Genomic DNA, 13,334 nt, shown 5'->3' on the forward strand with positions numbered 1-13,334 from the left:
ATCCAAGCGAGGAATAAAGCTTTCACAGATAAAGCAACTAATTGTTAGTACACTTGAAGAAGAGCATAGGAAATGGTTATTTGTCACTAATGTTAATTTTTGATTAATAGACATTTAACTAAAGGATGCCAAGGACAAATTCAGCTGATTATTGCTGTGTTTTTATGTATTACCTACTTTGACTGCAAACCTTTTAAATACAGGAACATTTATTTAGTGCTTTTTAAATATCTTACTATTATATTTAGGGTGAATAAGTCATAATATTGATTTGATGCAATAAGAAAGCTTTTACTGGAAAGTTTTTGGGGAAGTTTGAGCAGACATTGAAACAACTCTAACAAGTGCCATCTCTTGTTCCAAACAAGTCTCTGAGTTTGCCTCTAGACATTTGTTTCTACACAGAGACTACAGCTTTCATGAACTTCAGCATATTATTATAGGCATTTAAGAAATAAGACAGTGTCTGAGATTTAGTGTTCTAAGAACTGCTTTTTCACATGTCTTCTCTGAAACATTTGTAATGCTTTTTCAAAAGGAAAAATGCTTGCTGTAAGGCACTGATGCTTTTGAAAGTGCCCTAAGATTGATTCCAGGGAAATAATGCTTCTGAAACAATGTTGAACATATGGTCTGTCCATAATCTTAGGAATTCATGTTAGATATTACTAGCTTTTCACTTAATTGCAGAAAGGAGATACTCCACTTCACATTGCCATTCGCGGAAGAAGCCGTAAACTTGCTGAATTACTCTTAAGAAATCCAAAAGATGGTCGATTGCTTTATAGACCCAACAAGACAGGAGAAACCCCTTACAATATTGACTGTAGCCACCAGAAGAGTATTTTAACGCAGATATTTGGTGCCAGTAAGTATAAGTTTGGGGTTTTTTTAATCACTCATATATTGACAATTCAGTTCATAGAATTGGTGAAATGTATCTGTGGCTACAGATTTTTTTATGTTTTAATGTTGCATCTAGTGGGAATGCTTAAAAACAATCAGTTGGCAAAAAGCCCCATTACTCTAAAAGCCTGGCAAGGTCAAATGTACCTTTTATTTTGGCTTTAGATGTTGGATACTCTGTGATTTCTGTTGATCATTTTCTTTTTATTTGGATCTTGCTTGTGTAGGAATTACTTTCTCTGCCTTCCTGTGGTTTGGGATCTTGAGTCTTGTAGTAGGCTTTAATAGTTGTGATAATTATGTATCATTTATGTGGATGATTTAAAATTCCTTTGAACAGCTGTTACATGGCAGGAGTATATATACAAATATGCGTGATTGTGTTATGCCTTTATGTATGAAAATTGTCATATTGAAGAGCTCTCTTAGAGCAAAGTTGTGTAGCACGGTATTTGTGTTGCAGGACACTTGTCTCCCACGGAATCTGACGGTGACATGCTGGGCTATGATCTGTACAGCAGCGCTTTGGCTGATATTCTGAGTGAACCAACCATGCAGCCACCCATCTGTGTAGGCTTGTATGCACAGTGGGGAAGTGGAAAGTCTTTCCTGCTCAAGAAACTGGAAGGTAAAAACTAGGTTTAGTCTTTTCAATACTTCCAATCTACCTATGAAAAGTATCACATGCTAGTTTTTGTGAGGGTTGTTGGTCCATGTGGTGTTGTATATGGTCTCATGTTTCTATGATGAAAGGATTTAAATTTTACTGTGGTCAGTTCATCCATAGATTGCTTTGTTCATTTATACAGTGTCGAGGCAGTCTTTAAGTGCTTTGTCCATTTTCCTGTGAGTTTCCTGCAGCAGTGAATCTACCCTTTAGGTACTGCAGAAAGTCTGGCTGCCAAAATATGCCTTTCTGGGCCCATTTGTGTGTCAGATCAGGTTCACACTTCTTCTGCTGCAGTATTTTTTATTGTGCACCCTATGTGTCGTTTTATTTTTATTGGTTAAGAGCAATTATCAGGCTATTACTATTTTATTCTCTGTAGTGTATGTTCTTTGCATCTAGTTTTCTTCCCCTCTCCTCTTTCTTACTTTTGAGTTTTTTTGAACTTTCTAAAATGACAGAGGAAGGCAAATGCAGTATATGAAATAAATGAACATTTTTCCTGGTGGAAATAGGCATCTTACTTAGTTTTAGCATTGCCTTATAGAGGTTGTTTTTCTGAGATGTTTCAATATAATTCAAAATGGTTTTGGTGTTTCTTGCTTTTGGTGATTTCTCTATTAGCCAAAATGGGATCTCTGCATTAATTTTTTTCACCTCATGTTCCATGTCATAAACAAAAAACGTGTCTATTTTGACTAATATTTATTGCTGATGAGCTCTTACTCAGTGTTTTCTTCCTGTTCCTCTTTCCTGTTTTTATTCTGGATTGTGTATCTTTTATTCCTTGTGTATCTATTATTTCTTATTCTGTAGAACCTAAATAAGTTCCTTCAGGAATTCCTGTTTTAGTAAATAAGAATCAACAAACAGAAATAATACTGCAGCCTTCACATTCTACTCTTATATATTAATATTTGAGGAACACAGTACATGCTTCAGTGATTGAGATTTTGAGGGTTAGGTGGGGTTTTTTTGACAGATACAATGGATTTATTTTTCTTAGTCTCATAAAATATGTTTTACACTTTTGAAGGATAGGAAATGGCATGACTTTTAATATAGTTTCAAAAGGAGAAAATTTGCAGCAAAGAATTGTGAGTATTGTGTATTTAAATGTTTTCATTCATTGCATGGATGAAAACTTAGGGTATTGCACTAATGTTTGAAGAATTCATGCATCATTGCTTTTATTTGGAACAATAATCAAGATAAGTTATATGGTCTGCTGTAAAAATTCTTCTAAAAAATGATCTGTTCTTGAGTGAATTTGTATGTTAACTGGTCTTTTGTCTTTTTGTTTTAGATGAAATGAAGACTTTTGCAGGACAGCAGATTGAACCTCTGTTTCAGTTCTCCTGGCTTATTGTATTCCTCACGCTTTTGCTGTGTGGAGGTTTGGGTTTGTTGCTTGCTTTCACAGTGGATGCAAAACTTGGAATAGCAGTGTCACTCAGCTTATTAGCTGTTCTCTACATTTTCTTTAGTAAGTCTTATATGGAATTCATTAAGGTTTTAATCTGTTTCTGGAATTAAATATTGCTTCATAGATAGATATGCTTTACCATTCAGAAAAAAATAGTAAATGGTTTTGTAGACAATAAGACCCCTTTGGACCCTTTGTTTTGCATGTAATTTGTGAGAGGGCATTCTTGAGAACAAAGAAGGATTTTATTAATTTCGTTGTGTTACTCTTACCCTTCTCATTTTTACCCTAACTGCTAAAAGTTCATAACTTTTTTTACAGAACTCCATGCTTTATCTGATCAATTTCATGATTCTTTCAGCTGTCAATGTTGACTGAATTAAAACTATAACATCTTTTTAATATTTTAGCTGTAATTTACTTTGGTGGCCGGAGAGAAGGGGAGAGATGGAACTGGGCCTGGGTGTTAAGTACAAGGTTGGCAAGACATGTTGGATATTTAGAATTGCTTCTCAAACTCATGTTTGTGAACCCACCAGAACTACCAGAGCAAACCACTAAAGCTTTACCTGTCAGGTTAGTTATTTCATTTATTTACTCTTGAGTAATCAGTCAGGCTCTCTCTGATACTTCTCAAACTGTGCATATTAATATGCCTGTTTAGCTTCATATGAAAAGTTGTTGAGATTCCTGTTTGAAGAACAGTAACCCTAGAAGATCATCAGCTTTTCAGTGTGAAGAAGATAGTAGTGCTTTCAAGAAAAACTGTCTGCCAAAGTTGGTGAAAGTTAGTGCTTTTTAGGATTAGGGGTTTTGGCTATTGTACTAATGAAAATTCATACCAGATAAAATAAGAATTTTCTGGTATAGCTTAGTGTGTATTATGTATGTTTAATTCTTGTTCCACTGATGACTTCTGTTAAGGTTTGAAGTTTTTTTTCCTCTGTGTAAGCAGAATGTCAGACTGTTCAAAGCTTCTAGTTTATCTAAAACCAAGAAAATTTATGCTGTGTGTTTGATAATTTTGTTTACTTCTGTCGTTTAAAGACTTCTATTTTAGCCTCATGGTGCTTTTATGTGATCTTGTGTTTCTGTATTTTTTTAATCCTCTACAAATATTTAAAAACAGATCAGAATGAAGTTTTGAAAATATTTGTCCCTGTTATGTTTTGGCATCATAAAGATGTTTTAATGTTTTTACTGCCATCTGAGGTACTATTAGTGGTGTGAGAATTTTTAGCCTTTTAAGAAATCAAGTCTTAGAATAGGAAGTGAGGCAAAGAAGAAGTTGATAAATGGAGAAGAAGTAGTTAAATTCCATGTAGGTTTTTAAAAAAAAGTTAGTGTTTTACTTTTTGTACCACTTAAAAAAACTTAAATACAGAGATGCATCAAGACTTTGTTTTAGTTGCCAGAAAATACTTAAAGTTTTCTGAAGTATACAAAATATATGTTTTTTTCTCTTTCAGATTTTTGTTTACAGACTACAATAGACTGTCCAGTGTAGGTGGAGAGACTTCACTGGCTGAGATGATTGCTACCCTCTCTGATGCATGTGAAAGGGAATTTGGTTTCCTAGCAACAAGGCTATTTCGAGTTTTCAAGACAGAAGATACACAAGGTTGAGGTTTTTTTTTTACCTGAATGACATTTCTAATTATTCCATTTCAGTGCACTGTTACCAGGGCTTCTGTTTTTTGCATTATAAGCTCTTTTTAGAAATTGTTGTAGCCATGCAGAAATTCTTGGATAAGGGGAAACTCCTTGTTTGGAGGAAAAAAATGTCCTGTTTTATTTGCTAAGCTTGATTTTATTCATATAGCAATACTGTGAAATACACTTCTCAGAAATGTCAGTGGAAATGTAAATTTATATTACATCCTTACAGATGCAGCATATTTTCACAACAAGTCATTGTGATTGAGTCAGATAAAGGGAAATGTATGTTTTTGTGTATTGCTATGAGAGGTTTGTTTAGTTTATAGATTTTAATTTAAAGCTGTTATGAGTGACCACTACTTATTCTTGGAAATAATAAATGTGTAGAACATGTTGGTCAATCCTATAAACTGCTGGGAGTAAGATGGAATGAAATGTATGTACTTGATCCAAATGGAACAAGTTTTTTTTGTTCTGTTTCTTCTGTAGATTTCTAGAAAAATAAATATGCGGAGTAGAGTATGATATTGTGAAGACGGAGTTCTTGAACTTGACTTTCAATTAATTGTGGACTTATTTGTACTTTAAGTTTAGTATGTGTCAGTTACTTCTCATTTCTTTTTGTCCATAAATTGAGGAATCTGTCACCTCTCACAAATTGAAATGTTTAGACTCTTCTGTCCTGCAGAGGCTGGAAAAAACATGCTATGTTTGCTATGTTCAGCTGTGTGCTGAGCACAACTTACTCCTCATTGTTTTTTTTCATATTCACTAAGAGCTCTTTATGAAAGGGATGTCTGGATTTTGCCACCTTTCTTTCTGTGTTAGGTTCTGCAGTTCCTCTCCTTAATCTCAGTGAAATAGCTTTCATAATGCTATAATTTCTCCTGAAGTTGTCTTTGGAATGGCTGTGTAGTGCTGGCTTCTCGTGATTATTTGCAGTAATCATCTTTTCCCTTTCATTTGTAATCTTGCATTCTTTTGTATTCTTTGCTCTGTTCCCTTCCTATGCTCTGCCTAATTATATAATTGATTTTTTAAATTTATTTTATCTATTTGGTGATTTTGCACATTTTCTTTTTCTCCAGTTGTTTACAGGTCCAGGGTCATAGGTTTATTACCTCTAGATGTTCACAGAAATTCCGTAGAGGTTTATTTTTAGCCTTCTGTATCTTAATTGTTGTTATGTCTGTAAACTTGCAGGCATGCCTCTTTCAGTTGTCATTTCCTTGTTCATGATATTTCAGTGTCTCTCTAATCCAATTCTGTCTCTTTCTAGTAAGAGGATGCTTACATTTCTACTTATGTCTAAAACTGAATCTAATTATCTGAGTTGTCCCCCTTTGTTTCTTGCCTCTCACTTCTGTCATGCATTTCTGTTGCTTTGTCCTGCAGCACAATCCTATGAGTCACTTACGACAGCAATGTGAAAAACTTTCGCAGCTCATACCTTGGTGTAGAGTATGATATGGACCACATATAAACCTTGGATATTCTTTCTGTGTAGCATATTAAAAATTTGATTTCCCCCCTGCAGTTCAAATACTGATTTTTAGCTGTCATAATTTTGCTTCAGGTCATTACCATTCTGTTCTTTCTTATCAACAAATGTGACCAGAAGACAGCAATTTTCTAGGTGTACCGCTGGATCTGTACAGTTCCCAAAGGCAGAGATTATTGCTTTGTAAAATGCTAATCACTGATTTAGCTGTGCTAAACTCCAGCTACACTATTTGCTTTATTTCTTATCAGTCCACTTGAAGTCAGGAGCTTTGTACTCTCCTCTGAGGCCTTTGTGAATTGTCCAAACCATATTTACTGCAGTTTTCCCATTCGTGTGTGTTTTAGCATGCAAGAAAGGATGGCCTCAGGTTGCAGCTTGCAATTTTGGTTTAGTTCTTCAGTAGTACCATTACTATTAGATTATGTAAATACCAGGTTCTGGTTAAAAACTTAAGTAGTTCCTGCACTGTTGTCCTACAGTTTATTTACATAAATACACTTTACAGAGAAATGCCACAAAAGGGGTGATAGCACTTATACAAAATTGTCATTTCCATCCAATGTGGAGTTCATGAAATGATGAAAATAAACTGAAGATTAAAGGAGTATCTCTGCTTCATAATTTCCAAGAATTTTGGCAAATAATAGATTTTTTTTTTCCACTGGTTTGTGGCTGGGTAGTAACACTGCAGTAAGCTTTTGTGCCAATCAGTGTTTTATGAGAAGTATGCAAGTTAATAGATGCACTCACCTGTCATCACATTGTACGTTTATTCTAACAGCAATACTTGTTTCCTAGGTAAAAAGAAATGGAAGAAAACTTGCTGCCTCCCATCCTTTGTGATTTTCCTCTTCATCTTGTCTTGCGTTGTTTCTGCAATCGCCCTGTTGGCAATTTTTAATGTGGAATCAGCCAACATGACAGTGAATGTTATTCTCATAACAGTGACCTGTATTGTTGGTTTGGCTTTTTGCTTGAATTGCCGCACATGGTGGCAGGTGATGGATTCGGTTTTGAATTCTCAGAGAAAACGTCTTCACAGTGCTGCCTCCAAGCTTCACAAGCTGAAAAGCGAGGGGTTCATGAAGGTGAGCATTTATATGAATTGGCCCTTAGAAGGAATGAAACAAACCCCCAAACATGGAACATCATTAAGTTGAGGCACCATTAATTTAATCAGGCCAAGTCTCACAACAGGAGAATGAGAGTTGGTGAGTTTTTACTGAATGGAACACTTCTGTGCTAGAGGTGATTTTGCTTAGTATATGAGATCTATCTGCTTAATCATAAATGTTAAATTTGGGGTTTCAATTTTCTGATTTTATTTTTACTGGGAAGAAAGTACTTGGAAAACAATTCTCAATTACCATTATTTAGTAAAAGCTTATTTTAGATCATAAGATTAGAAAGAATAACTTTGAGAATCTTCTAAAGGTGTAAAAACAAGCCTAACTTTATCCGTCTGCAAGACCTCTTTGCTAAGAGAGGAATTGTAGCACTGAAAAAGAGTTTCAAAACACTCCATGTATTTAATGAAAAATGGTAGAAAAATACTATTGTTTTGCTGGCCTGTATCTATAAACTGATAAATAAACTCTTAGGCTGTTATCAGATAAGCTGTATTCTCCTATTTAAAAGTAAAATGTAGCATCATGATTGTTAACTTTGTAGATTACAGCCAATGTATTGTTAAAAATCTGTTGTACAAATATTTTTCATGTGGTCACAGAATAGTTTGAATTGAAAGTGACCTTTGAAAGGTCAGCCAGTACAATCTCCCTGTAACGAGCAGGGATGTCTCCAATTAGATCAGGCTGCTCAGAGCTCAGTGCAACCTGACTTTGAATGTTTCCAAGGATGAGCATCCACAGCTTCTTTGGGCAATCTGTACCAGTGTTTTACCACCTCATTTTAAACACACTTCTTTCTTATATCTAACCTTCAGTTAGTCCTTCAGTTTTTGAAACCATCCCCCCTTGTCCTCTTGCAAAAGATCCTGCTAAAAAGTTTGTCCTCATGTTACTTACAGGCCTCTTTAGGTACTGGAAAGCCACAATATACATGTCCCCAGAATCTCATCTTCAGGCTGAATAATCCCAATTCTCTCAGCCTTTCATCACAGCAGAGGTGCTCCATTCCTCTTGACAAGAGCCAGCTGAGCCTTGGCCTTCCTCACCATATCCCCTCACAACCAGACTGTGTACCTATACTCTGCCCACTATACCTGTGCTTGCTTTCACTTCATGGTCTTTGAATTGGCCAGCAGGTCTCTACTCAGCACAGCCAGCTTTGTCTCCCTTGCCAATTTTCTTGTACCTGGGGATTACAGGCTTTGGTGTTCCATGAAAAGCATCCTTAAAAGATCTGCCAGCTGTGTTGTCCCTGTGGGCGGTTTTCCAGGTGGTCTGTTGACTATCTCTTTGAAGAGCTAAAAGTTTGCTTTCCTAAAATGCAGTGTGCTGACTTTACTCCTTACCCTGACCCTCAGGACTGCAAGCTCCACCAGTGTGTGATCACTGCAGCCCAGGCTGCCTCCAAGCTTGACGTCCCCAGTTAGCCCACTTACATTTTTGACCAGCAGGTCCGGTGTTGCTCCTCTTCTGGTAGGGCTTGTCTGTTACCTACCTGAAGAAGTTATCCTCCATGCATTCCAGAAATCTCCTGGATTGCTGGCAGCTCGTGACAGTACATCTCCACATGTTGGGGTCCACATGAGCATGATGCCTCCTCTAGCTGGGACACAAAGGCGTCGTCAATAGGCTCCCCTTGATCAGGCCTGTTACAGACACAAGCAAAGGTGTCATTTATTGGTCTGGTCCTTGCAAATTTTTGTGCACTGACTCTTACCAGTTTATGGCTGCTTCTCAGAGACATCTCTTTGTGACCTCTCTCTCTCTCGATGCAGAGGGCAGCCTCTCCTCCCTTCCTTCCTCTCCTGTCCTGTTTGAATAGCTCACAGCCATCGACAGTTGCACTCCAGTCATAGGATTCATCCACCAGATTTCTGGAATGGCAGCTGGATCATAGCTTTCTAGCAGCATGGTGGCTCCCAGCTCCTCCTGTTACTTACCCACTCTGTGCACTGGGTAGAGGCACCTCAGCTGAGCTGTCAGCCATTTTGCCCTCTTAGAGGAACACTCTTTAATTCCTTTGATGTATTTCAGTGGTGTTTTCCTGTTTGCTTCTGTTACCCCAGGAGCCTCTGCCTCATCTCCATAAGACTTCCAACTGTGCTCCAGAGTGGCCATCACATCTCAGATGAGAGCTCTCGTTAGCACTGTATCCCTCTAACTTTGGTGTGTCATGCCACAGTTTGTTATGAGCAGGCCTGATATTATCCCCCTCCCCTGTCATGTCTTGTTGGAAGCTCTGTCAATTAAACCTGCTGGCTCCTTGTCAAAGGCTCTCTTTGCCCTTTGAGAAAGGTGAATCCCTTCTGATGCCAGCATGCCTGGTGCCATGTTTTTACAGCACAGGAGACCTGATTGTGTCTTGGTACTGTGTTTCTTGACAATTTTTTTTGAGTAGTATTTATCTGACATAACTTCAGCCTTTTAGGAGTTAGGTTCACCATTTGCCATCAAAGAAGCGAAGTAGGTATATCAGGAGATATATTAATATATATTCATCTGTTTCATGTCATCTTATTGTGCACATTCTAATGAATCTACTGGTTAAGAGATCAGATCTTAATGTTTACTTGTTAGCTGCTGAAGCTAGGGTAGGCAAATTCCACCTTTGTTTCTATGTTATGGATGGTTGTTACGTGTGTAACAATGTTGAAAACAAATCTTCAGACTGCATTATCTTGAATAGCAATGACTGAGCATTAGAGTAATAGCATAATGTACTTGACTGGAAGGCAGATAGAAAATTTTGCTGTGCATTTTATGCAGAGCAATTTTTGAGGACTAGCTGAAGCTACAAATACTCTTTTATTTACTTCTGAAATAATGTTTTACTATGCAGAAATATGATTTTCTTAAATAACATTGTAATGGATTTTAAATAAGGATAGTTTGTTGTATCAAAGTGGAATATATGTTTCTGCTGTACATTTTTGTTCAAATGGGAAATGAATATGTTGGAAGTGGCATTTTAGGACTTTTCACTTTGAGTATTCGTAAGTTTATTCTTGTAAACTTATTGAAGTATTTTTGGGACAAATAGCAAGCTGCAAAACGAAATATATGTATTTTTAAGTATATGTCAGTTTTTAAAATATATGTCAGTTTTAAGTATTATAGTGATGTCTTTTCCTTCTTTGTTTTTCATTTTTATAGGTTTTGAAATGTGAAGTGGAACTGATGGCCAAAATGGCAAAAACCATTGACAGCTTCACTCAGAATCAGACAAGGCTTGTTGTAATTATTGATGGATTGGATGCTTGTGAACAGGACAAGGTTTTACAGATGCTTGATACTGTGAGTTGGATCATTTTATAAAGATAACCTCTGGATTATATGCATGATCTCTTCCACAGATGAGCTCAGATACAATTATCATATGTTTTCATATGCTTTCTGTAAATAGAAGGCTGTGTTGTAATAACTGAAATTTGGGTACAGTGGCATAACTATAATGCTAAGAGTGATGTGTTTTAAAACCCATTAAAAAATTAAATTGCATGTTAGTACATGCAAAGTACAAAGTTTGAAAAAGTTTGATATAATCAAATATAGACTATGGAAAATAAAAATTCTGTTGAAACAAACTTAAAATGGAGAATTTTTCATATTTACCCTTGAAGTTCTTTAGATGAAAAATACTTAAATGCTGAATATTTGTGGGGGACTGGAACATTGCTGCATCCTTGGTGACAACTTCTACTGTAAATTTTGCTGTTAAATTGTGCCTATTTCTAACTGGATAAGTTCCTAATGTTAGATATCTCATGTAGAAGAACCTGACATCTCTGTACATCTATACTTCTCTTGGCCTCTCAGGTTTATTCCTTAAACAGAATGAATATAAAATGTTGAGCCAAATGTTCAAATGATCTGCAGCTACTGTTAGATGTTAGTAACAAGGTGTATTGTCTGCTTTTCTACAGGTACGCGTCTTGTTTTCAAAAGGCCCCTTCATCGCAATTTTTGCCAGTGACCCACACATTATTATAAAGGCAATTAACCAGAATCTCAACAGTGTTCTACGTGATTCAAACATAAATGGCCATGATTACATGCGAAATATTGTCCATTTGCCCGTTTTTCTGAATAGCCGAGGGCTTAGTAATGCAAAAAAACTGATGGTAGCTTCAACAACCAATGGGGATATTCCTTATGCAGATAATGCAGGTAAGGTTATGAAGGAGAGTGATAAGAGCATTACAAAACCAAAGGTCCAAAATCTGGGTTTTGGAAGTAAAAAAATTCAATTAATAAATCTTACTTAATTTAAATAATTAACAGATCATTAGTGTTATTTTTACAGGTCAGGAAAATATATATGACTAGAGAAAATGCTTATCTTTGTTTTCCTTTCCATAGGATTGCATGAAGAGGTTGACAGGAGAGTTTCTCAGAACAGTCTTGGAGACATGACCAAACTTGGTAGCAAAACTGCTCTCAACAGGCGGGTGAGAAGGATTTTTAGTCTAAATAGAGATACTGGTAAAACCTTTTTTCTTTTTTGTTTTCTTTCTTCAATAATATCAACTTGGAAGACTTATCAAACCATTCTTATGAATTTTTTATAACTTATGAATTTTTTATAACTTATGAATTTTTTATAAATGATCCATGTAGGAAAAGTCTGCTCTTACATCAGTAGACTGATGCTCTGTCAGAGAGGAAGAAGTTTGCTTGCTCGCCAAAGTATTCCTCTCCACAAAAAAATTAAATACAGCTCTCTGTGAATGCTGGGGTGATACAGCAAATCTGGTAGGGGCTATGATCTGTGAATGTGTGTATATTTTGTATTTTTTTTTTTTTTGTGTAAGCCAGGTATCAGTTTGCAGGTATCAGCAGGATGTTGCAACAAGGAGCAGTAATTGGGTAAATCAAAGAATTTCAGATATTAAGTACTAGACTTTTACTGCAGTGTCTACCACATTTTTTTCATGCTTTCTCTTCTTTCATCTTTGTATAAAATCACAAACTGGTTGAATAAAAGGTATCTAGAAAGTTGTAAGAAGCGATACAGAACCTGAGGAATCTGAGGTTTTTGGGCTGCCATTGGTAGAGACTTTGAGAATTTTGTAGCAGAGGAACCTGATGGTCAATTTTTACATGAAGTTAGTAAATGGATGGTACTAACCCTTTGGAGAGACAGCAGGAAGAGATGAGGGAAATGCTGAAAGTACTAACCTTCTTATAAAATATTTTGCTATGTCACTCTATTTTGACCTGTCAGAATTGATATGGAAATAAAATGTGTAACTCTTTCCACTTGTTGGCTTCTATGGAAATAATGTTCAGCATTACACGGCTAAATTAGAATTAAATTCTTGTACGTTTGATATTACCTGTCTGCCTCACAGACTTACTCACAAAGACTCTAGATTGATTATCAAGTAAAGCTGAAAATACATAAAAACTTTTGATACTAATCAATATTCCTTGGGTTTTTGTTTCATTATCAGGATACTTACCGAAGACGCCAGATGCAGAGGACCATTACCCGCCAAATGTCTTTTGATTTGACCAAGCTGTTGGTTACAGAGGATTGGTTCAGTGATATCAGTCCTCAGACCATGAGGAGGTTGCTAAATATTGTTTCAGTGACAGGTAAGTGTGACATGCTCATGTACAGCAAACAGGATTGTGTTTTGACTGCTTGTAGTTAGAAAATCCTTCTGAAGCAAACTCTTCCAGAATGTAAGAAACAATTATAGACTAATTTATATAGAATTTGAGTGAAAGATACATAATATTTGTTGTTTCATTGTCTTCAGTTGGGAGGAAAATGATTCTAGTCTACATTTTTAGGAGATTTTGTATTTTTTGATTTTGAAACGGGATAAGAAAATTACATTTTCCTGTAGGGTGAACAGAGATTTCACTGATGACATCTGAAAAAGTAAGCTGTGAGGGGAAAACCAGATATATATCCTGTTCATTTTTGCTGAGTATTTGGAGTCCTTTTTCCCTAAATGATTGTGTGAGGCTGATGAAAGCATTTTCTCACTTGTTTTTCTTCAGCAAAACACAGTCAAGATGTTGGTATCTCTG

The 13,334-nt window shown here is 36.2% G+C and overlaps 1 protein-coding gene across 3 annotated transcripts in view; it reads left to right on the top strand.

Moving 5' to 3' along the window:
- The window catches only part of KIDINS220 (kinase D interacting substrate 220), a 74,494-nt gene that overhangs the window by 22,551 nt on the left and 38,609 nt on the right, over nucleotides 1–13,334 (top strand). For all 3 annotated transcript variants that reach the window (XM_058834752.1, XM_058834751.1, XM_058834753.1), the window contains 10 exons: nucleotides 691–868; nucleotides 1,370–1,534; nucleotides 2,880–3,059; nucleotides 3,410–3,575; nucleotides 4,469–4,620; nucleotides 6,961–7,250; nucleotides 10,446–10,586; nucleotides 11,216–11,459; nucleotides 11,652–11,740; nucleotides 12,746–12,890. In XM_058834752.1, coding sequence (XP_058690735.1) covers nucleotides 691–868; nucleotides 1,370–1,534; nucleotides 2,880–3,059; nucleotides 3,410–3,575; nucleotides 4,469–4,620; nucleotides 6,961–7,250; nucleotides 10,446–10,586; nucleotides 11,216–11,459; nucleotides 11,652–11,740; nucleotides 12,746–12,890 — 1,750 coding nt within the window. The remainder of the gene's footprint in view (nucleotides 1–690; nucleotides 869–1,369; nucleotides 1,535–2,879; nucleotides 3,060–3,409; nucleotides 3,576–4,468; nucleotides 4,621–6,960; nucleotides 7,251–10,445; nucleotides 10,587–11,215; nucleotides 11,460–11,651; nucleotides 11,741–12,745; nucleotides 12,891–13,334) is intronic.

This window comes from Poecile atricapillus, chromosome 3, assembly GCF_030490865.1.
Source record: "Poecile atricapillus isolate bPoeAtr1 chromosome 3, bPoeAtr1.hap1, whole genome shotgun sequence".
In the NCBI taxonomy this organism is placed as follows: Eukaryota; Metazoa; Chordata; class Aves; order Passeriformes; family Paridae; genus Poecile; species Poecile atricapillus.